Raw genomic sequence first — 27189 nt, forward strand, 5'->3', positions numbered from 1 at the left:
TCAAAAAGACGGAAAGTAAAATGTAAACCTTTTTAAGCATACATTTATTTACCAAAATCATAATCTTGTTTCTGCATAGAAGTTGATAAGCAAGTTCTTTTTCTTTGACACTGTTTTGAGCAAATTTTTCAATTCAACATGTTTTTAAAAATAATATGGAGATGTTCCTAATAGTAAGATAGGAAAATTTTTGTTACTGTGAGTGAACCGAAAGCAAATTGCTGAACAAATGTCAAGCTATGACAGGTCTTCTTGTAATTTTTAAGATGCCTTAAACATCCATCTTACTGTTAATATGCTTATCTCACAGCTACATACCATCAGTTTTACGTGGTGATTATCGGTCTTGGAAAAAAATGCCCATGGATTTCTCCAAATGTATTTGAGGTTTTGCCAATTTTAATCATCATCCACATAAACAAATAGGACTGACCCACAAACAAATAGGACTGACCCATATTCAAACCCAAGGAAAAGGAGTAAAACCACTTAAATTTTTACAGAAGACAGCCTTTTGGTCACAAAAGATCAGTATGGAATTCTTCATGTGATTGCACATTTTTCATACATAACATAGGAGGGTTTTTTCATTATTTCTTTTTGATAGCTAAGTATTTCAGAGCAATGTAGAGGATTCATAAAAGACACTGTTCAACACTGTTGAAAATAATATGCTAACTCAACTTACAGACTAAATGAGTAGCAAACAAACTTTATGTGGCTGGACACTAGACAGACAATTGTGAAGTTTTTCTTATGCCAAAACTCATATTTTAATACATCTGTCCCTTGTTCTTTCTCACCATAAAAGATATTATTGTGCATGAGACCCTTCCACCAAACCAAGGACCAAACTAATGAATACTGGACTGATTTCTATACTGTTATCAGCTGGCCAGAAACTACTGTTTTCCAGTAATCTGTTTTGAAGAACTGTAGTTTCAGTTACCAAATTACAACATAAAATTTCTTCCACATTAGCTTTTCTGGCATCGTAAAGTTGCTAACCTTACAAAGCCAAAGCCAAATGTAGTAACTTAGCACAAAATAAGTTTTTAACAAGAAAATGCTGTTGCCAATAGCTCCTCTATTGTAACATTTTCATAATGGTAAGTTTAAGTTTTCAAGATATCTTATTTTTGTTTCAAAAGGCAAAATCTTTTGAAGTAAAAGAAAAGAACTGTCGATATTGATCTAAACTAGTATGACTTTTTAGAATTAATTCTGCAAAAAGTATATAATGGTGCTGTTCACCATAAAGAGTATGACAGAAGGTACAGTGTTTAACAGTAAGACCAGTTGTTCTTGGGGTACTCAGCCCCCTGAGCTGGAAGACAGGGATGAGGGGCAGAATGAAGCCCCCATAATCCAAGGGAAAATGGTTAGCAACCTGCTACACCACTTAGACACAAACAAGTCTATGGGGCTGGATGGGATCCACCCAAGGGTACTGAGGGAGCTGGCAGAAGCGCTCACCAAGCCACTTTTGATCACTTGTCAGCAGTCCTGGCTAATCAGGGAGGTCGCAGTTGTCTGGAGGTTAGCAAATGTGATGCCCATCTACAAGAAGGGCCAGAAAGAGGATTTGGAGAGCTACAGACCTGTCAATCTGACCTTGGTGCTGGGGAAGGTTATGGAGCAGATCATCCTGAGTGCTATTACGTGGCATGTACAGGACAAGAGGATCATCAGGCCCAGTCAGCATGGGTTTATGAAAGTCAGGTCTTGCCTGTCTAACTGGTTGTCCTATGACAAGGTGACCTGCTTAGTGGACCAGGGAAAGGCTGTGGATGTTGTTTACCTGGATTCCAGTAAAGCCTTTGGCACTGTTTCCCACAGTGGATTTTCTGGAGAAACTGGCTGCTCATGGCTTGGAGGGGCACACTTTTCATTGGGTAAAAAACTGGCTGGTTGGCCAGACCCAAATAATTGTGGTGAATGGAGTTACATTCAGTTGGTGGCCAGTCACAAGTGGTGTTGCTCAGGGAACTGTATCAGGGCTAGTTTTGTTTAATATCACCAATGGTCTGGATGAGGGGATTGAGTAGACCCTCAGTAAATTTGCAGATGAAAGCAAGTTGGGTGGGAGTGTTGATCTGCATGAGGGCAGGAAGGCTCTACACAGGGATGTGGAGAGTCTGGATCAATGGGCTGAGGCCAACTGTATGAGGTTCAACAAGGCCAAGTGCCGCATCCTGCACTTGGGTCACAACAACCCCATGCAGCATTACAGCCCTGGGGAAGGGTGGCTGGAAAGCTGCCTGGCGGAAAAAGACCTGGGGGTGTTGGTCGACAGCCAGTTGAATATGAGCCGGCAGTGTGCCCAGGTGGCCAAGAAGGCCAGCAGCATCCTGGCCTTTATCAGAAATAGTGTGGCCAGCAGGACGAAGGAAGCGATCATCCCCCTGTACTCGGCACTGGTGAGGTCGCACCTCAAATACTGTGTTCAGTTTTGGACCCCTCACTACAAGAAAGACATTGAGGTGCTGGACTACATCCAAAGAAGAGCAACAAAGATGGTGAAGGGTCTAGAGAACAAGTCTTATGAGGAGCAGCTGAGGTAACTTGTTTAGTCTGGAGAAAAGGAGGCTGAGGGGAGATCTTATTGCTTTCTACAACTACCTGAAAGGGGGTTGTAGTGAGGTGGGTGTCAGTCTCTTCTCCCAAGTAACAAGCAATAGGATGAGAGGAAAAGGCCTCAAGTTGCGCCAGGGGAGGTTTAGATTGGATATTAGGAAAAAATTATGCACTGAAAGGGTTATCAAGCACTGGAACAGGCTGCCCAGGGAAGTGGTTGAGCCACCATCCCTGGAGGTATTTAAAAGAAGTGTAGATGTGGCACTTAGGGACATGGTTTAGCGGTGGACTTGCTAATGTTAGGTTGACAGTTGGACTTGATTATCTTAAAGTCTTTTCTGACCTTAATAACTCTATGATTCTATAAATGTTACAAAGGATTTGGGGTAAAGTTTTGAACTGGTTACTCAGGAACACTTATTTCCTATGTACATGAGATTGAGGTGTTGTTATCACCTGGCACCCAGACCTCCCATGTAGTTGTACTCATTTCCAGGCTTACTCTTTCCCTAACATAAAAACATTATTTGAACAGGCACAGGTGGCCCAAAAGAGTTCTCAAACAACGATTTACTATTAAAGCCTGATAATATTATGGTTGGTGCCAGAACAGAGATAAGAGATATGCACAGATCTCTAGTTTTACGCAGAATCAGCTTTTGTCCAGCTAACATTCTCAAGTTTTGTCATGTTAGCAACAGAGATAATTTGTTATAAACATATATAAAAGTATTTGTATCAGTTCAGAGATATCTTCAGGAACTGTGGTATTTTCTGGGTAATGTTATTACTCTCTTCCAGATTCAAGACTCTTACCTTTAGGCACTTCACTAAGAAGTCTAATTTAAGGGTTTTGTCACAGGAGAAACAAATGGAGAGACACATGGGTAGATGGAGACAGTGGTTCAGACCCTGGTAAGATTAGATAAGTATCTTCTCTTCATTAAGAGCAAATCTCAGGTAACAGAGCTGGTAATTTGGGTTATTTACTACTCTGCTACCCATGTACAATAACTTCATGGGGAGATTGAATTTATTATGGCAATTTTGGGGGTCTGGTAAACATGAAGAATAAACTTGTTCTTCTGCACCTGATATGCTTGCTTTCAACTCCCACCACCCACTCCTTGGCCCAGAACATGATGGGGATTGATGGACAGACCAGGAAGAGAAACCAGAATACTTGTAAATCTCAACAATGTAAAGAAGAAATGGAAATTTTTTGCTGTTGAGATCACCACAAATCCCTCTTTCTACAACTCTTTCTGCCCAGAATAGAACATTGCATCTGTTCACTATCAGAACAAAACTTTTGTAACTCCACAAGGTAGAGAGGAGGAGGGAATTATTCAGAGAGGAATAAATAAATAAATAAATAAAATTAATGTCTGGCATTTAACAGCAAAAATAAATGAATTAAAAACATTGGCTACTTCCTTTGCTCATTCTTCAGTACACTAGGATAACAACTTTCAATAAAAGAGTGTAAGAAGTGCAGAAATCATAAGACTAATCTAATCACAAGTTCATGTGTTGAATCAAGTTACACAGATTACAGATTAATTTAAACTTTGATTTTTCCATATATTTAACTCTTTGTCTCTTATCTGGGATTTATTTTAGTCTGCTTTCACAAAAAGCAACACCGAATTAAGTTACAAAGATAAATTTTAAAAAAAGGAGGACTTTTCAAATGGAAAATCACTAATTTTCTTGTAGTCAACTTTCATGAGGGTGATAGCCTTCTCAAACCTACCCTCAACCTTAAAAAAGCAAAATCAGAAGAAGTCTTCTGTGTCCAGTGTTAATTAAATACACTGTAGCCAAATAAACTGGAATCAAGGTGTAACCTCTGCAACCTGAAGAGTCTGACCACAATTCATTTTGACTTTGCTAGGTGAAAAAGCATGAAAAATCCTTCCTTTAAGTCTCAGTCTTTTCCCTGCATCAAGTGAAGTCTGTCTTTGGGTCTCTCAGTTTAAAATCTAATTGATTTCAGAGTCTTACCTGGTCATAATGTTGCATAGAGGGAAAGCATATTCCTTTATAAAGTCACCACTTCAATATCCTACAGCTCACAAAATCTTGACAAAAAATTGCTCTGGACAAATTTCATTGAGAAGACACTGGCGTGTGGACTAGTAGTGGCTAAGGCCATGATCTCTTAGTAATACTTTTCTGCTGTAACTTTATACAGTGGGAGAATAAAGAAAACATAACTAAATGGTTTCTGCATGCTTTTGGGGATCCACTCACCCAAGCGAAAAAAAAGATAACTCTTTTGTTTCTGCAAACAAGCAAACAGTTTAAAGAACAGAAAATTTTCACCTTCTCTCACTTCTCAAAATAGGCTTCTGTACTTTTTCCTAGGAACTGGAAGTAAAGCCTGAGCATAACCCCTATTGTATTTCATGGGTGTAGAAGCTGACTATGCTGTCATATGTTCTTACACATTCCTTCTTCCTATTTTTTTTTTTGTCTCTACCAAATACACTAGCAACAAGCAGTAAGACCAAAGAGTTATTAAAACATAAGCGGCAATATCTGAGGATATGTTCAATGACAATACTCTTCGGCATATCTGATTAATTTTGCTTTCCACTCACTTCAAGGTTTCAGAGTTCTTTGTTATTGCAGACTGGAAGATATACCCAAGTATTTCTGACTGGAGTTGAAAAATACATTCTAAATTTTGAAAGATACAGTTGCTTGAAAGAACAATGTAAGTATGAATATGTTGAAGTGATTCATAAAAATAACTGATACAGCTGTTGCAACTTGCAGTTCCAAGGCTAATACATATATACCTGTTTGTGGCAAAACAATTAAATCAGTGAATTCATGCACAAAAGCTAACAAATACTTTTCCACTTTTTTTCTATTATCCAATGACTAACAATTGGAAAATAATTCACGCTACTTGCATTCAGTGAAGTTGGGTTAATTTACACCACTTTCACTTGTAGTTATGTCAGTAAACTTAGATTTCTAGTTGATCTCCAAAGCATAATTTAAAAAAAAAAAATTAATATGTTTGTAAACTTGCTAGTTTTTGTTTTATTTTATTTTAACAAAATTTTCTCATACAGAGTTGCTTCATTTTCCTTTGGGATTCAGTCAATTGGATAGAATTGCATGGTGCTTCAAATATCTGTGAAAGAGTAACCCAGTAACTGCTTTGAATATTTCCTAACATGGAGCAAAAGATTTTTCCCTCAGTGAAATAACTCTCTCTCTCTCTCTCCATCTAATAAACTTTAAGGCAGACCTTTTGTTTTGAATAAGCTTGTCTGAATGTTGTTTTGAACATTGGCAGTTCTTTCTGATTACTCAGTAATTGGAAGCATCTGACAGTGCAGAGCCTAGGGTTTTTTTGATGTGACATAGCTAGTTAAACTGAATAGACTTTTTTTTCTTCAGAGCATCAGGATTCACATACCAAAGGGAAGGATGAATCAGGAAAAGACTGTTTTGTTTACATTAGACCTTTTGTTGGTTTTGCAGACAGCATCTTGCTAGGGAAATAATGTGACCTCTTCAGAATAAAGAATCTCAGACCACAGTTTTCTTTGAAAGTGTTTGAGATATTAAGCCACATGCAAACCAGCCTAGACTCAAGACTAAGCAGATTGCATAGTACTTTCTTTGTGATTAAATCATAAAACACAGCCTCAGCCTTCCCTTGGGTACAACAGTAAACAAGATATAGAATAGATATTAATGCAGTCATCTCCTTTTCTCAGAATCATGATTTTCTTTAAAACAAATTTATTTGACACCAGTGAATATAGCCATAAGTAATACTTCTAACAAGACACAAAATCTAAAATATAGTCTGTTAATACATCATTAATAAAAGGTAGCTAGTATCACCAGGTCTCTGTTTCACAATGTGATAAGCCTATTTTGGAAGGACTTCAGAAGTTCTCACCCTCTGTAGCCAAATAGCTTTTTGCTTTTCAGTTCTTTAACTGGGTATCACAACACCTTCAGCATGTGTAAAACAGTACAACTAGCTTGATTTAACTTTTGTTTAGATTAAATTCCTAATTTAATCAGGAACACTGATTTTTTTACTGACTTAATGCTTTAACAATTTCTTGGACATTTGCTATGAATCCTAGCTGAAGTATTTCAGAAGACTGCATTAGGAACTGCTTTACAGTCATATGGTTTTGTACAGGGATAACAGTGTATCTGCAGCTGATGCAGAAGGCCAAAGTTTTGTCGGAATAGGCTAGCAGGGGAATCACTGAATCAGTATATGTACTACAAAGAAAAAAGACGAACTTCTAAGTTTTTCCCATGTTTGCCTCCTAACCTTATGCTCAAGTGTAAAGCATCTTCCACAACATACAATTAGTGTTTGAAATCTCTGTTTAGTGGTGAATTAACGTGTATTTCTCACTCCATATTACAGAACTTCTTTCATAAATATGAAATAACACTACAATTTGGTCTGGAGAACCAGACCAAAAAGGCAAAATTTTTACCCAAGTCACTGATAAACCATATCTTTGCTTGACATCTTTAGCAGTAGAATGCTATTTTCCTGTCCATAGCTTTGGTTAGAAAATGTCTATCTGAGATCTTTTTGATTTCTCAACACCATTACACACGTGTGTGCATTTCAATGAAAAGCACAGAAAAATATATAGAGTTCAGAGTTTGGCTGCATGCAATTAGCATTCATCCAGCTTTTGAGGATTTTAATTTTTTTCAGGCAGACTTTATGAAATTTCATGGTACAACTCTAGCATTCTTAAAAATAATTGTACAAAAATAGAAAAAAAAAAGATACTGAAGAGGAAAATATGTGCATCTAAAATAGCTGAGCATTTTTAGATGGTCACTGAACAAATATTATCTTTGCATTGCTGAATAGAAAATACTCGAGAATCACTTTGGTATTTCCCTCTTTAGGAAGATATAGCTTCTGTACATTTCATCCAGAAAGCTCCTTTGAACTCAAATAATTTAAAGACCTGCTCTAAATTGAAGAAAAATTGATTGTCATCATTATTCCAGAAAGTTTTGCAACACAGGTGTGTGAAGGTGCATGCACACTGCAGAGACTGATAAGCAAATATATTAATTCTTCCATATTTCAGGAAATGGACATATTACAGACAGACATTATTTTTGTGATATAAAGTCATTTGAAAGCCAACAGTTTAGCTCTTTGGCTCAGTTACTGAAAGTCACAGGTCATTTTGTCTAGATATAACTATTTTTTTTCAGGCTTTCCAGTTAGGGAAGATTTTTCCCAGTTAGGGAAGATAGATTTTATATCGTGCTTTTTTTGCTTTGTTAGGAAACTTGACTGACTGATCACAGTGTCTGTATAACATTACATTCCAGTCTTCATACATTGCAAATGAGAGGAGAGATAGAAATATTCAGCAGTGGAATAGAAAAGTCACGGAAGACTTCAGATGTACTGAAGATCTTTGGTTTCCAGTTAAGTGCAAGGTGCAACACACCTATGAAAATCTATTTTAAGTCATCTATGACCAGTTCAGGGCTAAAATGGGTAATCTGTTTAGTGACAAAAAAGCCTCAGCTGCAAGAGCCTTATGAAAAATAGTTAATCACATAACTCTGAAGCTTCAGATCATCTGCTATCAAGTTTTACTGTCTCATCATTGACACTAAGTGACTTTTTACTGGCTAGAAGGATCACTCATGCAACACATATTGTTATTCCTCTTTTACTCCTTCTTTGGAAATCAATTTATTTACTATTTCTCCCCCCTGTTTGTCTCTATGTACTGTATATAATGTATTCAGATTTCCTAAAGTAAATAATAGACCATCCTAGATACACATTTTTTCTATTCTTTGGTGTTGTCCACCTCTTTCTTTCAGTTTTATGTTACAGGAGTAAACAAAGTATTAGTCTACTTAATATTTTTCCAATTTCCTTATCTTTTTCCTAGAAAAAACTTAATGCTAAGGTTGTCCAGGATGCCATGTGGGGTTTACATCCCACGTTTTTCTAATGGAAGAGGTAAAAACAGCTAGTATTTTCTCTTGGTCTTTTAATTGTATTACATCAATAACAACTGAAAACTAATCTGCACTAATCCACACATGTGCTAATGGACTAGAGCTCTGTGGTGGGTAGACCTGTCTGGACGCCAGGTGCCCATAAAAGCCACTCTATCACTCACCCTCCTCAACAGGACAGGGAAGAAAAAATATAACGAAAAGCTCGTGGGTCAAGGTCAGGACAGGGAGAGATCACTCAGCAATTACTGTCATGGGCAAAACAGACTCAATTTGGGGGCATTAGTTCAATTTATTGTCAATCAAATCAGAGTATGGTAATGAGAAATTCAACCCAAATCTTAAAACACCTTCCCCCTACCCCTCCCTTCTTCCCGGGCTCAACTTTACACCCAAATTCCCTACCTCGTCCCCCTGGGCAGCGCAGGGGGACAGGAAATGGGGATTGTGGTCAGTTCACCACACATTGTTTCTGCTGCTCCTTCCACCTCAGGAGGAGGACTCATCACACTCTTCCCTTGCTCCAGCGTGGGGTCCCTCCCGTGGGAGACAGTCCTCCACGAACTTCTCCAATGTGGGTCCTTCCCACGGGCTGCAGTTCTTCATGAACTGTTCCAGCATGGGTCCCTCCCATAGGATGCAGTCCTTCAGGAAGGCACTGCTCCAGTGCAGGTCCCCTGTGGGGTCACAAGTCCTGCCAGAAAACCTGCTCCAGTGTGGGCTTCCAGCATGGGTCACAGTCTCCTTCGGGCACCCACCTGCTCCAGCGTGGGGTCCTCCACAGGCTGCAGGTGGATATCTGCTCCACCTTGGACCTCCATGGGCTGCAGGGGGACAGCCTGCCTCACCATGGTCTTCACCACGGGCTGCAGGAGAATCCTTGCTCCATCGCCTGGAGCACCTTCTCCCCCTCCTTCGTCACTGACCTTGGTGTCTGCAGGGTTGTTTCTCTCACATATTCTCACTCTTCTCTCCAGCTGCAGTTGCTGTGCCCACTGCAACTTTTTTCCCCTTCTTAAATATGTTATCACAGAGGTGCTACCACTATTGCTGATGAGCTTGGCCCTGGCCAGCGACAGGTCTGACTTGGAACTGGGTGGCATTGGCTGTGTTGGACATTGGGGAAGCTTCTAGCAGCTTCTCACAGAAGCCACCTCTGTAGACCCCTCACTGCCAAAACCTTGCCACACAAACCCAATATGATCTCTTTGGACAAAAATAATGGAGAGACCAAACTAATGACAAATGTCTTTGGTTTTCTTCTTCCAGCACATGACAGTATGTTTAAATTATTGAATATACTGTGACATTCATAAAGCTTAACTTCCTTTTTGGAAATGAACTATCAACTGTAGAATATATTTTAAATGTTCCCCTCTGAGGCAGTAAGAAGTGATTTACCCATAGTCATTAATGAGTTAATGCAAAAATGAAAAAGAATTGCTGCTTAGATCTTTTTTCCTTAAATCTGTAATTATGCATCAATTCCATGGTGCATCTCATAAAAAAAAACCAAACCAAACCAAACCAAAACCAACACCAACTGCAACTTTTTTCTGTTTTTTCTTTCTTGATTTTTTGTTTGTTTGCATTTCTGATGTTGTTTTCAACTGAACTGTAGAGCCTTTTTCATGCAAAATTTTCATTGGGTTTGCAAACAAAGTTTTAAGAACACAGGAGGACTGAAACAAATGTAATGGAAATTTTCCCATGCATATCATTGTTGTGTTTAGGAAAAGGGAAATAACACCAGTCTAGTTCTTTGTCATGGATTTTTCCCTCGGCTTCCCTCAAGTTATTCTTTAGTCTTTGTCTTTCCTGCCCACAGTCATCACATGCCACTCTAAGGTTCCTTTTATTTTTATTTATGTTGTCATCTGATATCTTCTCTCTTTGGTGCTTTGTTCTGTTCACAGAGCTATGTCTTTTGTTTCTCACTACTGTTCATGTCATCATACATGTTTCTCCCTAGGCATTCCTCCTTGGCTAATGTTTTCTCTTCTCCATTTTAGTCTAACTCCTCTTTTCTTTTCCTTGCCACTCCTTCTTCTTCTATTTGTTCCTTCATCTGTCTTCTTCAGTACAGTAGACCCTGATTTCATCAGAGGTTTTTCTCTTATCTCTTTTTTACTTTCAGGTTCCCATGTACACTCTTTTCTCACATTCTCTTGTTCATCAAGTGTCTCTAAATTGTGCATTTTGTCCTTGCAGCCTTTTCCCCCTTGTATGTTTTGTCCTCCACTCAAATCTTATATGAACTCCACCACTGTATTCTACTGCATTTCCAGTCCTGAGATCTTCCGTATGAATTCATACCAAAAAAATACATTTCAATATAACCATGCAAAGACATTGTACATCTTCACCATGCCAACATCTTTATTGTTCACACACCTCTGTTGTCAACATTCAGGAAAAAAAAAAAAACCAAAAAAAACTCCCAATTTCACAGATAAACACCCTTGTTTTCTTCTTTTTGTTTTCTGATTTCTCTAGTCTTTGTTTACTTATGATTTAAGACTTTTTTGTCCTTGCCTTCTTTTAACTGTTAATTGGAAGGGACCAAAAGCCTTTGAAAAATTTATTGTCCACTCATACCTCACAGTCCCTCATAGACTTTGCAAAAGTAAATTTAAAACCAAACTATGAAAGCCCTAAATATAAACAAGTTACCAAACAGGTAAACAACAACTCTACCTCTCTTCTCCAAGAAAAAAGACCTTGTTGCTTTCTCATCAACATCCATGCTCTTTCCAAGGACAAGCCCAACTTGTACTATTCTATTTTCTATTAGTTATTCAGCTTAGTAATCTTAAAAAATGGATATGTTTTGGGAAACAAATTCCCAAAATACATAATAAGCTTAACACAGTAAGCATAATACTGATGGCACGCATTTAATAAAATGTTGATATTGATATGTTTCCATAACTGAATGGAACAGTCAGCAAGAATAAGAACACCAAGTTTTTAACATAGTGAGTATAGATCTACATTTCAATGAATAATCTGATATGGCCAAAGTTTATCACCTCAAATAGAACAATATGAATAAATCAATCTGATTTTCTTAAGAGGTCAGAAGTGGGGTGATAAGGAAAAACAAAACAAAACAAAACCAAAACAACAGCTTATCAGTAGAGTGCTTAACTTTGACATTTGTATTCAACATCATTAATCTTTTCTCATGCTTTGCATACTTCAGCTATTTAAAAAAAACCCTAAAAGTCCATAGAATTAGAAACTCTGTTACTCTTTTTACATTTACATTATTTTACTTGTTTCATTTTGCTAGATGCTACATTTGCCATGTGATTCAGTTACATGATTATACTTTGGAAATCAATTAATAATGAATTATAAAAGATGGTTCATATGTGTATATATAAGCAGTTTTCTGATTACATTGGCATGCCTCTGAAAAGGTCTTCAACACCCTTCCCCCTGAAGCAGCCAAAGTATTATTAACATTTCCTGTGTTTATGTAAATAATATAAAACTATGGAAAAGCCTTTCTGGTTACTATACTTAAAAAAAAAAAATCTGAATTGTAGAAATCATGTACACTACTGCAAACATACATACTAGCTCTCTGCAATTTAACAAGCAAGGATCCATAACAGCATCATAATCTTTCTTTAACTTCTACCTCAGTAATATGAGTCCAGGTAAATTCACTTTTGTTTACACCAATATTTTTAAACAGGAATTAAATAGATTTTCTTCCCTCATCATATTTTAGTTTAAAATAGCATCTTGCACTGAAAATATTGTATATAGCCAACATCACTGAAAGATATCAATGTCCAAGTTGAAGACATCAGACAATCAATATGTTGTGTACTACACTGGAAGAGAGTGAGGTAACAGAGTGTATACTGACAACTGAAACAGCATTACCATTTTCTTTTCTATCCACAGAGGGAGTTTTCAGGACTTCAATTATGGTCTTATCTAAAAAATCAGACAGTGAAGAAGAGGACAAAGAATGAATTATTCTGTATCATCCACTAAAGTGGAGCCTATCCTCTCCAGTAGCAGTAATGCTTTTTCCTTTCCCTTTCAGTTTTATTTCTTAATTCTCTATCCCAGACATTATCTAGTAAAATATCTTCCTTAAAATAGATTTAAACCTTTCCCCCTTTGGTATTGTCTATATTCACATATTCCTTTTTGCAGTGCTGCTCCCATCTTACAGTTGCAAGTAGTTAAAGAACATATTGCTTAACATTACACGTTTGTACAATATTTGACTATATTGACACCTAGAAAAGAAGTGATGTATTCAACCTTAGCACATAAAGCAGTACTAGAAAACAGATTTTTTTCATTAATAGTTACATACCTCTCAGAGTAGAACACAGTTCAACTCACCAATTTTTTTGTATTTCAGTTTTCTCTATATCACATAACTGTTGTGATTCCTTAGTAAAAGGCACAAAACTGAGGAAAGGGAAGGTAGCAATAAATTTATCAAAATGGTTATTTTTAATGTAATACATCAGAAATTCCTGACAATGAAACAGGTAGTTCATGCAAGATTCTTCTGGCATATAAGGCTTAAAGAGATGTGTTTCTAGAAGTATATCTTTCTGTAACAAATCTAACATAATAGTTCACAAATGTGAAGAAAAATCCCATGCTGACTCCACTTCATATCTATGACTAGACACTAAAACCTAGTTTTTACTATTCCACAAAGAAGATACATTCCCTTAACTAAGAACCTGGACAAAAATCTACAACTATCTGATTCAGATGCAGGATATTATGCAGTTAAATTACCACCATTTTTCCTAAAATTTCCTGTCAGTAACTCTGACAAATAATAATAAATGCTGGGATAGGAACAAAAATCTGCACAGACAGCTAGTTAAAAAAGATAATTGCTGCAAATGCCATGGAGTCTTATAAGGAATTCTCTTATGTCTTCCACAGCCTAAGCTGACAGAGCAGTGAATGCAATAGTAAGACAGACAATTATGTAGCATCCATGGCCTGTCTACTTAACAAAATAAAACTTTACCTAACAGGTGAAATTAAAGCTTAGCTGGTTTATATGGAAAATTCTGGGAGTTACTAAAGTCTACACAAAAACCCTATACGCTCAATTCCTTTTTTTTCCCCATAGTTGAAACAAGTGAAAAATGTCAGAGTTTCAATATATCCATGGAATTTAAATAAAATAATTGTGATCTTCACACAAGGAAATCTGCTGAAAAACATATATAGGAAAGAAATAATTTGATAAAGGATATACATATTATTAAAATAAGATAAATGCTGCAAGTTAGAATGTTTCATGGAACTTTTCTGGTACTTTGACTTAGTTCTGGAGATCAAAAAATTATGCAATTCCATTTGATTTCCATATAGCTAACTATATAGAGAAATAGGGGAAAGGGCATCTCAAGGCACATTAAGGAAGTTCTTGTCAGTGATATTTTAGTTAGGGTTAGTGACCTTCAAAAAATTAGGCAATTTAAGAAGTGGAAAAGAAAAAGGTGTTCACTGAATTTTCAAAGTATAGAACTGATCTCATAGAAATCTTTACTAGATATCAGTAGTGCTGTTACAATTGCTGAATCACTTATTTAAAACACATGAATATTCTTTTCACAGTTTAAATCTAGCAAGTTTTATGCAAGCAATGAAATATGCAATAAAGCTCATTTTAAACCTACTTACCTATGACCTTTAAAACAAGTGGTAGCAAATGTCATTGTCTGGGAATAGAAAATGTAGATTTAAATGGGTTAAACATGAGCTTACCAGAGAAAAACTACTTCTTTATTCAGCATGGAAATGCATGCTGCTAAGAATTAAATACATGTCCAGTGGAGAAATACCATTCATTTCGATTTACAAAAAGATCCTAAAATATGGCAACAGGCAACTACACAATATTGATATATAGATTATTAATCTTGTTTGTTCTTACATGATATATTTTGCCAAAAATGAATCAAACATATATTAAGCACAAGCTTGCAAAGTTTTAGCAAATTCTATGGCATTACCAAGGCACAATGTCCCCAGACTATGAAGATATGATGATCACATGGAAACTTAGTCAACTAAGAAATATGCACAGTGGAGAGTGTATCAAGCTGCTAATCAGGTCAATATGATTTGAAGGTGATATTGATAAAATAAGACATTCATTCTAAGAGGTATATAACCATTTTACTTCAAAAATCATCAGAAATTTCATACATACTCTCAAAAATGTGGTACTCCTTGTATAGTTAACCATTACAAACTCTGTCTGAGATGTAGAGATTCACCCTACATTTAAGCTACATTTACTCACTAAGAAATGTACTTTAAGAACAGATTTCTTTTTTTCTCCCCAAAAAGTCTCTGTATTCTAATGGTGTTTAGAAGTCAATGCCTAACCATTATCTAAAACCTTAACTACACAAGCGAATGACAAGGTAGAGGTTATCCAGGCTTTCGGTGAATGCTTAGGCATGGGTTCTGCAGTGTGCTATTGCAAACTGAACACCTCATGCAGGATTATGCAGGACAGTAATTGCTTATTCCATGGTAGATCATACAGCACAAGAAATAACAGGGACTTCTGTTGTGTTTATGGAACAGAGTGGCTACAGAAGCATAATGGCAGATTTTACTTTTTCAGTAGCCTGGTACATGAACTGGGACAAAAAGCAAATATACAGTTACAACAGGAAAAGAAACACCCCCCCCCCCAAAACAGAATTATAAACCATTAGTGATGCACAGCAATTCCTATTCAAACTGAAAGCTGTCTTCCAATCATGTAAGAGAAGATTATTAATCATGGTATCTGTTTTGTAGAAATACAGATCCAGAGAAAGAGCAGAAACAGACGAAGATTGGACTGAAACTGCTGAAATACTACAGTAAAAAAATCAGATTCCTCAGTCAAAATAGGAATTTGGGCATCTAAGTCTACTTTGGAACTCCCAGATTCAAGCAAGTCAGCAACACTTAGATCTCCAAATTCTTATTTCTACTTTTAGGAATCTATAATTTCAATGTTTAAAAACTTTTCTAAGGGAATATTAAGTGTCTAAAAGGGAAATGTGAAGATGATACAAATATGACTATGCTGTAAAGATAATATACTATTACAATGGCAAGACCATCACAATACTAAGTTTAAGACTGGATATACTCAACATAAACTTGAGGTTTTCTCTAAAGTTCAATGACCAAAGTTTTTATAAAAATTCAGGGCTTTCTCTCTGGTTAACTTTAAACCTCAGGGATTATACTAGGCATAAAACAAATCCATGTATAACAGAGAGATGCTTCCAAATGAGGTCTGAAATCCATTTCTGAAAGTATTTTTGCTACATCTGAGAGAGTGGCTGGGCTAAACAAGACAGAAGCTGAATGTGGAGTCTGCTACTTCTTATTAGCTCAACAGGCCTTGAGCAAACTAAACATATCCCATTCTGTTTATGAAGATGAACTGTTTTCTTCAAAGACAGCTTGATTTCCTCAGGTCATCTGCAAAGTTTGCAATCTGTCTGTTGCAGAAAATAGCGACAGTATTTTCCTATCCATAGCACAATTTTCCCCATCCATCATAAGCCATTTTAAGACACAAATATGTGTTCAAGCACAAACTTCTAATATTAATATGAGAATTATATGATCAGTATTCAGTCACTCCAGAACAACCAACACCTGAGAGGCAGAGAACTAAAACTTTTTTTTCTGGTTGTAATATTTCTTACAGTATTTTCTGCAAAGTGGATATTTTAATGTTATTGACTTTAAGACAACCAGTAAGTAAAAACAATGTATATTAATTCAGCATCCATCACTGTGAATTATTTTCATGGAAAAATGGTGTGCCACTATCACCATATTTAGATTAGAGATAATCAGAGGTCTAAAGAAAATAATTACCTTCACAAAAAAACTATTACTGATATTTATAAAACCAACTCAAAATAATAGCACTGCCTTTTTGAGGATTTGTGCACATTAGAAAGTCAAACTTGTGCTATAAGTTACTTTATACAAAGCATTAATCATTGTGACTGCTAAATTAGCCTTATTAGATTACTGTTTAAGTTTCTAAAAATAGCAGTGTGGTCAGAGTGCATTTTAAACAGAAGTGGATACAGAAATCCAAAAGCTTAAAAGTTAAGTTCAGAAATTTTAATGTTTTAGATAAATATCATAATGTCCTCATCATAAATGGAAGCTTATGCATGCAAGCAGTTTCACAAGCTTCTGTACAATAGACCAATGCATTTACTATTCCTTCCAAGCTTCATTGTATCTCTGATTTTCTTCATACTGCATCCTTCAGTATTCATTTTTCGGTTTTAGCATTCATTTTACCCTTCAAGCACCTTTTACCCCAAGTGAGAGTACTCTCCTCCTCTGGTTTCTTTTGACTCTTCCTCCATCCCCCAGCATTTTTCTCCACTCAACTGAGGGGAATGGAGTACACCTTCAGTAATTTTGCAGATAACATCAAGTTGGGAGTGAGTGTTGATCTGCTCAGGGGTAGGAAGGCTCTACAGAGGGATGTGGAGAGTCTGGATCAATGGGCTGAGGCCAACTGTATGAGGTTCAACAAGGCCAAGTGCCGCATCCTGCACTTGGGTCACAACAACCCCATGCAGCATTACAGCCCTGGGGAAGGGTGGCTGGAAAGCTGCCTGGCGGAAAAAGACCTGGGGGTGTTGGTCGACAGCCAGTTGAATATGAGCCGGCAGTGTGCCCAGGTGGCCAAGAAGGCCAGCGGCATCCTGGCCTTTATCAGAAATAGTGTGGCCAGCAGGACGAAGGAAGCGATCATCCCCCTGTACTCGGCACTGGTGAGGTCGCACCTCAAATACTGTGTTCAGTTTTGGACCCCTCACTACAAGAAAGACATTGAGGTGCTGGACTACATCCAAAGAAGAGCAACAAAGATGGTGAAGGGTCTAGAGAACAAGTCTTATGAGGAGCAGCTGAGGTAACTTGTTTAGTCTGGAGAAAAGGAGGCTGAGGGGAGATCTTATTGCTTTCTACAACTACCTGAAAGGGGGTTGTAGTGAGGTGGGTGTCAGTCTCTTCTCCCAAGTAACAAGCAATAGGATGAGAGGAAAAGGCCTCAAGTTGCGCCAGGGGAGGTTTAGATTGGATATTAGGAAAAAATTATGCACTGAAAGGGTTATCAAGCACTGGAACAGGCTGCCCAGGGAAGTGGTTGAGCCACCATCCCTGGAGGTATTTAAAAGAAGTGTAGATGTGGCACTTAGGGACATGGTTTAGCGGTGGACTTGCTAATGTTAGATTGACAGCTGGACTTAAGGGTCTTTTCCAACCTCAACGATTATATGATTCTATAAACTATTTCTCTTTTTGAGATCCAATTTCACACTTGTAAGCTTCTTCCCCATGTAAACAGCGGGCAAAACATTGTTTGAATAATTTTACCTGACACCAATCTATCCATATTTCCCTCGATTATAGAGACATATAAGGTATATTTTTATGGAAATTCTCTTGACTAGAATCTGTATCAGTCAGTTTTCTACAGTGGAATATATCTCTGATTTGTGGGTGTAAGTGTACACATGTACATACAGCAAAACATTGTTTAGGTTGCAAGGAACACAAAAAGGTGAGGTTTTATGTCATTTTATAACATTTTAACAGGTAAACAAAAAGCTTGGAAATGTTATTCAATGTACTATTTCTCACAATTACAACGTAAGCAGCTGCTTACTAGAAATATCCAGAAGATTAACAGTACCAAGATGCTTGGATTTAATTTCCCCTACAACTGTGCAGACGTTAAAACTAATCACTCATAATCTTTTTAAAATTAAATTATTTTAACTGTTTTCATATCTCATTTGTTTTCCCTACCCACAATTTTCTAGTTCATGGGGTACTGTAAATATATTCACCATGGTGTCATGAAATTAGTACAGAATTCTTCCGGAAAATTAATTTCAAATTCATTATTCTGAACATTTACTCAGGAAGCCCTGACTTTAACACTTATGGTTACTTAGTTGGGGAATTTAAATATTTCATTGTGATCTGTGTACATGTTGAAAACAGCCCAGGATATGTTCCTCAATACTGTGTAGCAAGCTGAATAAAAATCACAAATTACTTTTAAAAACACTGTTCTACAAATAATTTAAAAATAGCAAATTCGTTTATGTAAATCACACTCTAACAGACAATTCTCAGGCAGAAAATGCAAACATTTGTTGAATAAAATATTAGTTATGAATTATTCACCTGTCTGTATTCTCCTCCTCACATCGAGTGAAATAATAGACTAAGCAAACATTTCAGATATGTGAATTCAATAAAAGCTTCAGTAGCTGACCCTTTTTCACTGAAACTTATATTTCTTACCTCAGATGGGATTTTAAATTCTTGTTTGGACCCAACGTGGATGGCCTCTAGGGAAGATTATAATAACCACTTCCAGTGCTCATCTCTTACTCAGAAACATTCCACCCCCAAAACACACACAACAAAAAAACACCTTATGTTACATTAAGCTGTGAAATAAGCCAATTCTGATACACAAAATATAAAATTATTCCCTTGCCATAACTATACTGAGTGACAAAACCCCATTATTACAATAGATAACACCATGTATTGGGCTTGCTTAGCAAGGTTTTGGTAGAGAGGGGTGGGGATGTTACAGGCGTGGCTTCTGTGAGAAGCTGCTAGAAGCTTCCCCAATGTCCAACACAGCCAATGCCACCCAGTTCCAAGTCAGACCCGTCGCTGGCCAGGGCCAAGCTCATCAGCAATAGTGGTAGCACCTCTGTGATAACATATTTAAGAAGGGGAAAAAAGTTGCAGTGGGCACAGCAACTGCAGCTGGAGAGAAGAGTGAGAATATGTGAGAGAAACAACCCTGCAGACACCAAGGTCAGTGACGAAGGAGGGGGAGAAGGTGCTCCAGGCGATGGAGCAAGGATTCTCCTGCAGCCCGTGGTGAAGACCATGGTGAGGCAGGCTGTCCCCCTGCAGCCCATGGAGGTCCAAGGTGGAGCAGATATCCACCTGCAGCCTGTGGAGGACCCCACGCTGGAGCAGGTGGGTGCCCGAAGGAGACTGTGACCCATGCTGGAAGCCCACACTGGAGCAGGTTTTCTGGCAGGACTTGTGACCCCACAGGGGACCTGCACTGGAGCAGTGCCTTCCTGAAGGACTGCATCCTATGGGAGGGACCCATGCTGGAACAGTTCATGAAGAACTGCAGCCCGTGGGAAGGACCCACATTGGAGAAGTTCGTGGAGGACTGTCTCCCACGGGAGGGACCCCACGCTGGAGCAAGGGAAGAGTGTGATGAGTCCTCCTCCTGAGGTGGAAGGAGCAGCAGAAACAATGTGTGGTGAACTGACCACAATCCCCATTTCCTGTCCCCCTGCGCTGCCCAGGGGGACGAGGTAGGGAATTTGGGTGTAAAGTTGAGCCCGGGAAGAAGGGAGGGGTAGGGGGAAGGTGTTTTAAGATTTGGGTTGAATTTCTCATTACCATACTCTGATTTGATTGACAATAAATTGAACTAATGCCCCCAAATTGAGTCTGTTTTGCCCATGACAGTAATTGCTGAGTGATCTCTCCCTGTCCTGACCTTGACCCACGAGCTTTTCGTTATATTTTTTCTTCCCTGTCCTGTTGAGGAGGGTGAGTGATAGAGTGGCTTTTATGGGCACCTGGCGTCCAGACAGGGACAAGCCATCACACACCATATGGATATGCACCATTATGTATACCATCTTAAGGCCTCTAGAAAAAATGTTTTGTATCTTTTTGATACATATATGTGGAACTATTTGTGTCTGCTTCACTATAATTATTACAATGGTGAAATAAGGAAGAAAATAAAAATACAAAAAAACCAACAAAAGCTTATGTAATAACATTCTGCATACTCTTTAAAAAGAAGAACATTTGATATTTACCGTAATAACATACAAACTTTTTGAAGGTGAAAAATTATCATCTTAAACTAACATGACACAGCTTATTTGTTTATGTGCCATTTAAACTTTGAAGTTACCATCTCTCACTTTCAGATTCTGAGAGTCCTTAATGTAATTCAGTATCACCAGAAAATTTACTTCTGGCCTGAATGGATTTTGATAATCACCTTTTTTCACTACTCCTTTCCCGATTCCCATCTTTCTAGTCAGTGGTTCCTGGTTCTTTTTCTTAGATTGTATATGTAGAGTTTTGCACGATATTGGTGCCGCGACTGCTCCTATTGTTATTTTAACAAACTTTTTTGAAACAGAAAATTTCAAGGACAAGACATTTTGAGGCCAATGATATCTTTAATAGTTTTGGGATACACATTAATCTTCTTTTTTATTTTTTTTAATTATTATTTAAAACACACACTCTGCATAGGATGCAGAGGGGTTTTAATTTACATGATGAAATAAAAACCAGTTTGCTTGGCTTGTTTTTTATGTTATTATCATTTACAAGGAAGTATTTAAAAATTTAAAGATGCAATTTTTTTTTTTTTTTTAACCACTTTAAACATACTTGTGCACTTTGGAGTTTTTACACATAAATTATGCAATGTCACAAACTCTGTGATGATTTTGTGTTTGAGGATTTTACAGAAAGGCAAAGGACAGTTGCAGCTAAGCTGTTATATGTCCTTGAGTCACATAGTTGAATCAAGTAGTTAAAACTGTTTGTTGGGAGTTTTGTGGCTGAAAATGCAAGACAAGTGGATGCTGAAGAAGGTATGCCAAATATAGGCACATTAGAACCAATTGTGTTGAAGTCACCACCATTTGCCCTACCTTAAATCATAGATAAAGAGGTTCTTTATTTTCTGTGAGTAGCAACAGAAAAAGTGACATGCCAGTCTGCATACTGAAATCACAATATGTGGAATCTGTACACAAGGAAAACATAGTGATGGAGTAACCATTTAAATCATCTGTGCCTTGGATGCAGAAGAAATCAACAGAAAATTCTTTTGGTTCAAAGAAGTAATTAGCAGAAGTCCAGCAAAGTAATACATAGGTACAGCCTTTCGCTTTTACAGTGAAGCAGATTATGATCAAGGAGGAGGATCATAGCTTCTAGCAAACATTTGAATCCCTGAGACTGAGGAAAAGCCACCAGCTTCAAGAAAACAGTGAAGCAACTCCATACTCTTGAATCGTATAATGTGACTATCACAGAATACTTGTAATTCAGTATTCCTTAATCTGGAACTTTCCATAATGGTGAGTCATTTTACAGCATGGGAAGTTTCCAATAAACTCTAACACCCCAAATCCTTTAAAGAAGTTGGGAATATGTGTACCAATGCACAGGCAACAAATCATTCAACGTTCATGCAATTTTATTACATACCATCAGAATAGTAACTGTTAGAGTGAAACTACTTCTATGCAAATTCACATGATTGAAAAAATTATGATAAAACAAACCTCCAGCTTTAACTTCAACTAAGGTATATAAAATGGTAAATAAACCTCAAAACTTAAATATATAGACAAACTTACACAGACATAAACATACTTTTACTTTGCAAGATTTGCCTTTTAATAACAGCTGTTACAAAAATGGTCAGAATTTCCCCAAATTTTAGCTAACTTTGTATAAATACTAGTTTTAATTCCTCTGCTTTGGAAATAAATTTTAGAAGCAAGATTCAAAATAAATAAAACTGAAAACTGGGTCATATTTGTGGAATGGTTAAATCATTATTCTCTCAGGAAAAAAAAAAAAAAAAAAAAAAGAACACCAAAACAACAAAACTGAAGGCTAAATTTCTGTAATTCCCAAGCTGTATCAGAGAAGAAATGGTCAGCTTTTAATTGAAGAGAAATTGCATTTCTTTTCTTCTTCAAAATTCCTGCTAATGATGGCATTGTGATGCATTTCACTGTGAGCTGTGTCACTCATGGTTTCATTGAAACTATCAATCAGCCATGGGAAACTTAACTTATCTTTCAAACTGTAAATTGCTGTCCTTCTTCCCCCTCTTAGCTCCTCCTTTTGAAGATGATGGAGAATATAAACTCTGTTACCTTATTATTCTCCTTTTAAAATAAATGTTTAATTAGTAGTATTAAGGAGAAAGTACACAGCATACCACATTTGTGATACAAAACTATGAAATTAGTTAAAACTAGAAGCTACACTTGTTAAAAGGATTAATATACATTGCCCCAAATAGATAAAATAAACTACCAATTACATTATGAGATTCTTCACAGAAAAAATATAGGTGATGATATCAAGAATACAAATTGTTAGGAAGAAGTAATAGCAGTACCACTACTGAAGGTAATATTTAAAGACGTAAAAAATTTCTTAGTACTTCTTGAACCAAAGCTTGTTTGCCATACGTTTTTTATGACGTTTTACTGTATACCTCCTGAAGTTTGAAACAAAACAAATGAAAAGATTGTCCTTTCCAGAGTAAAAATCTGATAGCTTAATATACAAACAGATTTGCAACCACTGCTCATTTCAGAGGTAACAAAAGAAGCATGCAAAAGGTTGGGCTTGGGAGGTTGGGCTTTACTGCATCTCAAATTACACCCTAAGGAATGGAAAAAATAGAAATAGATTGAAGAACATACACTTAAAGACACACAACATTCCTTGTTCAAACACTTTTACATTTATAGTAACATTAAAGAAAATCTAAAATTGATTTGAGTTAATCTCTTTCCAAGATTAAACTAATCATCCTCAGAGGGAAATATTTCTGTCCAAAAATATATATTTTACCATTAATAACAACTATTTGACTTGAGAATTATATCTTGACCAGAACTGTACTGACTTCTAAAAAGATGTTCATATTCATCCTAGGAGTTGCTGCCTGAAAAATCTTAACATAAGTATCAAGAACAGTGCAGAAAATACTTAGAGATAACTTTAAAAAAGACAATGATAGTCATGTCAGTGAGGAAAGAAATCAAAATGAGTGTGCAAACAGATTTTTTTTGTTGAACTAAGAAAAGTACCTACTAAAAATCTATACCTAACTATACTTAACCTACAATGAGAGCAGTCCTAATAACAGTAATGGAGTTAGTCTTTCAAAAGTACTTTTAGGAATTAAAGGATTTTAAACAATAAATTAAATCTACATGAAAGATAAACTCCTTACAGGTATAAGATAGCAAGTAAAATGTACATTTAGGTCATCAGTAAACTGTCAGCGAGAAGACTGAGATCAAGGTACATTGCATGGGTAAAGACTACAGTCACCATGATTCCTTCTAAACCAATGCCTAATATGCAGAGATGTGAAAACAAATCATATTTAGTAGCCACAAGAGGGGAGAGAGGTTCATCTCACCCAACTTTAGAATATCTACATTCAAATTCAGCACTAATAGGCAATGAAGCATTTCACAGATGAGAGAGGGGTAAGATACTTGTACATGATTCATTTCAACCTAACAAAGATATCTAAGGTCAGAGAACCAGCCTTAGAAAAGACTACCCTTTCCACAGACTATAAAGAAAGTTTTTATAACTAGATCATTTGCAGATGCCTAGGTAGTCCTCTTTGCATCTCAGTTGTTATAAAAATTTTACAGTGAATGAAAAAACAGTGATCAGCTCCACTGATGTCAGAAGCTTCAGTACCTTAAGATAAACCGTAAGCTGGCAAAGACAATTTAAAACTAACTTCTGAAAAGGAAAATAAAAAATAGGGAGATGTGAAACTGTACAGAAGAAAGTTTAGAAAGAGTGGTTACAAAGTGCAAATCCTTACATACAGTGAAGAATTCTGAAGTACTTATAGCAACACATGGCCCACAAATCTGGACATCTTCCATCATTCTAATGCACAGTAGTAGTTAAAAAAAAAAAAAGTTACCTCTGGTAAGCAATCTTGTAATAGGGCAATGACTCAGAAAGAGGATAGAAATAATGCAGTAGGTATCATAAAATGTGGGATGTTCTTGCCTGAAATGAACTTGGGCACTTCATTTAAGAAGACTTAACATAAACAGATAACAGTCAGAGAAAATCTATAAAATAAATAGAGATTTAAGAGTTTCATTCCAAGACTACGTCTATGCATTAGTTTAGAAAAGAGAAAATATATTCCCCTAGAAGCAGAACTCCTAAATAAAGATACATAAAAAAGATCAATAGACTCTCCCTGAATTTGATGGTTTACATCCTTGAATTATACATCACTGCCTGCAAGCCATACCTCCAATCTGCACTGCAATCATTAAAATAATCATTTTTTTATTAAGTTTGAGATAATGGAATTGAAACCTTACTTTTCCCCTCCTACAGATCTAAAAAAATTCTTACCCCCGTGTCTGCATGAGCATTTAACAATATTTGGAACTTTTGTTTGATATTTTACTCATGGCAATATTCAAGAAATAACTATCTGCATCACTATTTGCAATACCAATGTGGGATTTCAAAAGAAATCAAGCAGCTTTAGCTCTCAGATTTGTTTTAACAGTCTGTCTGAAGATGAGCAAAGACAATATTGTAGCAGCTTATGCTCATTTAACATTTGGAAGATTGTTTTTCTTTTCTTACTCCCCACAGCCATATGGATTAGAAACTCATTTATTTCTCTTTGTTATGAAAACACAATCTGAAGCGGAAGTAGGTAGCAAATTCAAAAAGAAGGATAATTGTGCAACAAGTAAGCCACTGCATAATCTCATTATACCATAGATGGGGTTTGACAATGAGACAGACAAGAACATTTTGAATTAAAAGTAAACAAAATTAAAATGTATAAAATGAAACACGTTCTAACATAATGTTTAACTGCAGCAAGAAACAACTGAAGCCTAAAGCTTAGTAAAATTTAAAAATGAACCAGCTCTTTGTAGGGACAGAAGGATAGAAATAACTTAACAGGATAAAATCTTAGACCACAAGTACCAATATTCTTCCTTTAGTCCAAGCTGCTAGCCATTGGGGACCAAGGAAAGATGCAGCTCTGCTCTAGAACTGTACCATCCAATTTTCCATGTGGATTTTGGACATCATTTGTCTGCAGTTGTGTATCCTTTACTCCAAATAAAATTCATGTGAATAGAAAGTGATGAGCGTAACAAGGCTTATTAATTATTATTATTAGCTACAAAGCTAATAGGAGATAAATGGGTTGGAATATCAGAAACTAGACTCTGAATTAGATGACCAAAAATTAAATATTGCTTGATATTTTTTTTTTTTTTAAAGTAGGATTTGTTTTGTTATGATTTTGACATCTTTGTGTTGCTTCATTTTATTTTTACAATCAGATTAAAAGTTCCATAAAAAATAAAGCAAGTTGGGTTGCTGGTTCTTTTTTTCCTAATTAAAAAGCCACATTTAACACACTGAGATCAATACTTTGAGAAAACAACTTTACCATACATAGCAAGGCAAAAGAGATTTTACAGTGCATTTTTAGTACTCAGAATACCTTCTTGAGACTTAATGGAGTAATGCTAAGGCTAGGTTTTTGATGTTTTTTTCCTTTTTACAGCCTTTTATCTTGTCAAAAGCTAAATTAAATTACTATCTAAACACTTTCAGTGTAGTTCTTTATACTCCACTGCTTTGTTCATATCTGCAACAATGTATAGCACACGTATTTTAAGTCTTCTGTAGAAACTTAATTCTCATTATTGAAAGAACATACCCAAATGCTTTCTTCTTGACGATACTGCTTCCAGTTTCGTCCACCATCACTAAACATCAGAAGGTAGCTTGTTACCCAGTCGGAGCTCCCGTAACCCCCTTGAGTAGCAACAGCAGTAATCTCAGTTCTTTCACCAAGATCAATCTGAAGCCATTGATATTTATTGGACACAAGTGGTGACCAGCCACCAGCACCTTAAAGGGAATGAAAAAGATTGAAATGTATTTGTAAAAGAAGCAAGTTAACACAAAACTTGTATATGCAAAAATTAATTCGAGTAACCTGATCTAGTGAAAGATATCCTTGTCCAAGACAAGGGTTTGAAACTAGATGGTCTTTAAAGGTCCTTTCAAACCCAAACCATTCTATGATTCTATGATTCTAATTTTATGATTCTATGATTCTAATTCAAGATATCATTTCACCAAAACTGTCTTGGTATTATTTAATAACTATTATAAAAATTTAAACAGTTTACTTGATATATGTAATCAATTATAACTATTAAAAGTTGTGAATTTACTCACTCTCTTCTTTCTCTGCTTTGTAATGAATCTTAAAGAATAATTCTTATCCAATTAGACTCTTCAAGTCAAAACCTCAGAATTTTGTTTATTTGTTTTATACATCTCAATTCATTTTATATGGACTAGAAGATCTCCTGAGGTCTTGTCTAACCTGAATGCTTCTGTATCACTCTGTTCTGTGAGGCCTTGATACACAGATTTGTATATGAAGGCATAAAGCACGGTTAGATGATAAATTTACATATGCCTCTTAAAATGACTAAACAATTTGTAGGCAAAACGGTAAAAGAGTATAAGGTATATATACATGCAGTTTCAATTAGGAGGCAGACTGGTTTTCAAGATAAAGTTTAACCCAAAACACATAGCTATATATAAAACTCCTATAGTATTTTAACTAATTAGAAAGACATGTTAAAATTAAGAAAAACA

The 27189-nt window shown here is 36.4% G+C and overlaps 1 protein-coding gene across 2 annotated transcripts in view; it reads right to left on the reverse strand.

Annotated features, from left to right (window-relative positions):
- CNTNAP4 (contactin associated protein family member 4) overlaps window positions 1-27189 on the reverse strand; it is a 248668-nt gene that overhangs the window by 144992 nt on the left and 76487 nt on the right. For both annotated transcript variants that reach the window (XM_069777544.1, XM_069777546.1), the window contains one exon: window positions 26231-26424. In XM_069777544.1, coding sequence (XP_069633645.1) covers window positions 26231-26424 — 194 coding nt within the window. The remainder of the gene's footprint in view (window positions 1-26230; window positions 26425-27189) is intronic.

Source organism: Haliaeetus albicilla, chromosome Z (genome assembly GCF_947461875.1).
Source record: "Haliaeetus albicilla chromosome Z, bHalAlb1.1, whole genome shotgun sequence".
NCBI classification, from domain to species: domain Eukaryota; kingdom Metazoa; phylum Chordata; class Aves; order Accipitriformes; family Accipitridae; genus Haliaeetus; species Haliaeetus albicilla.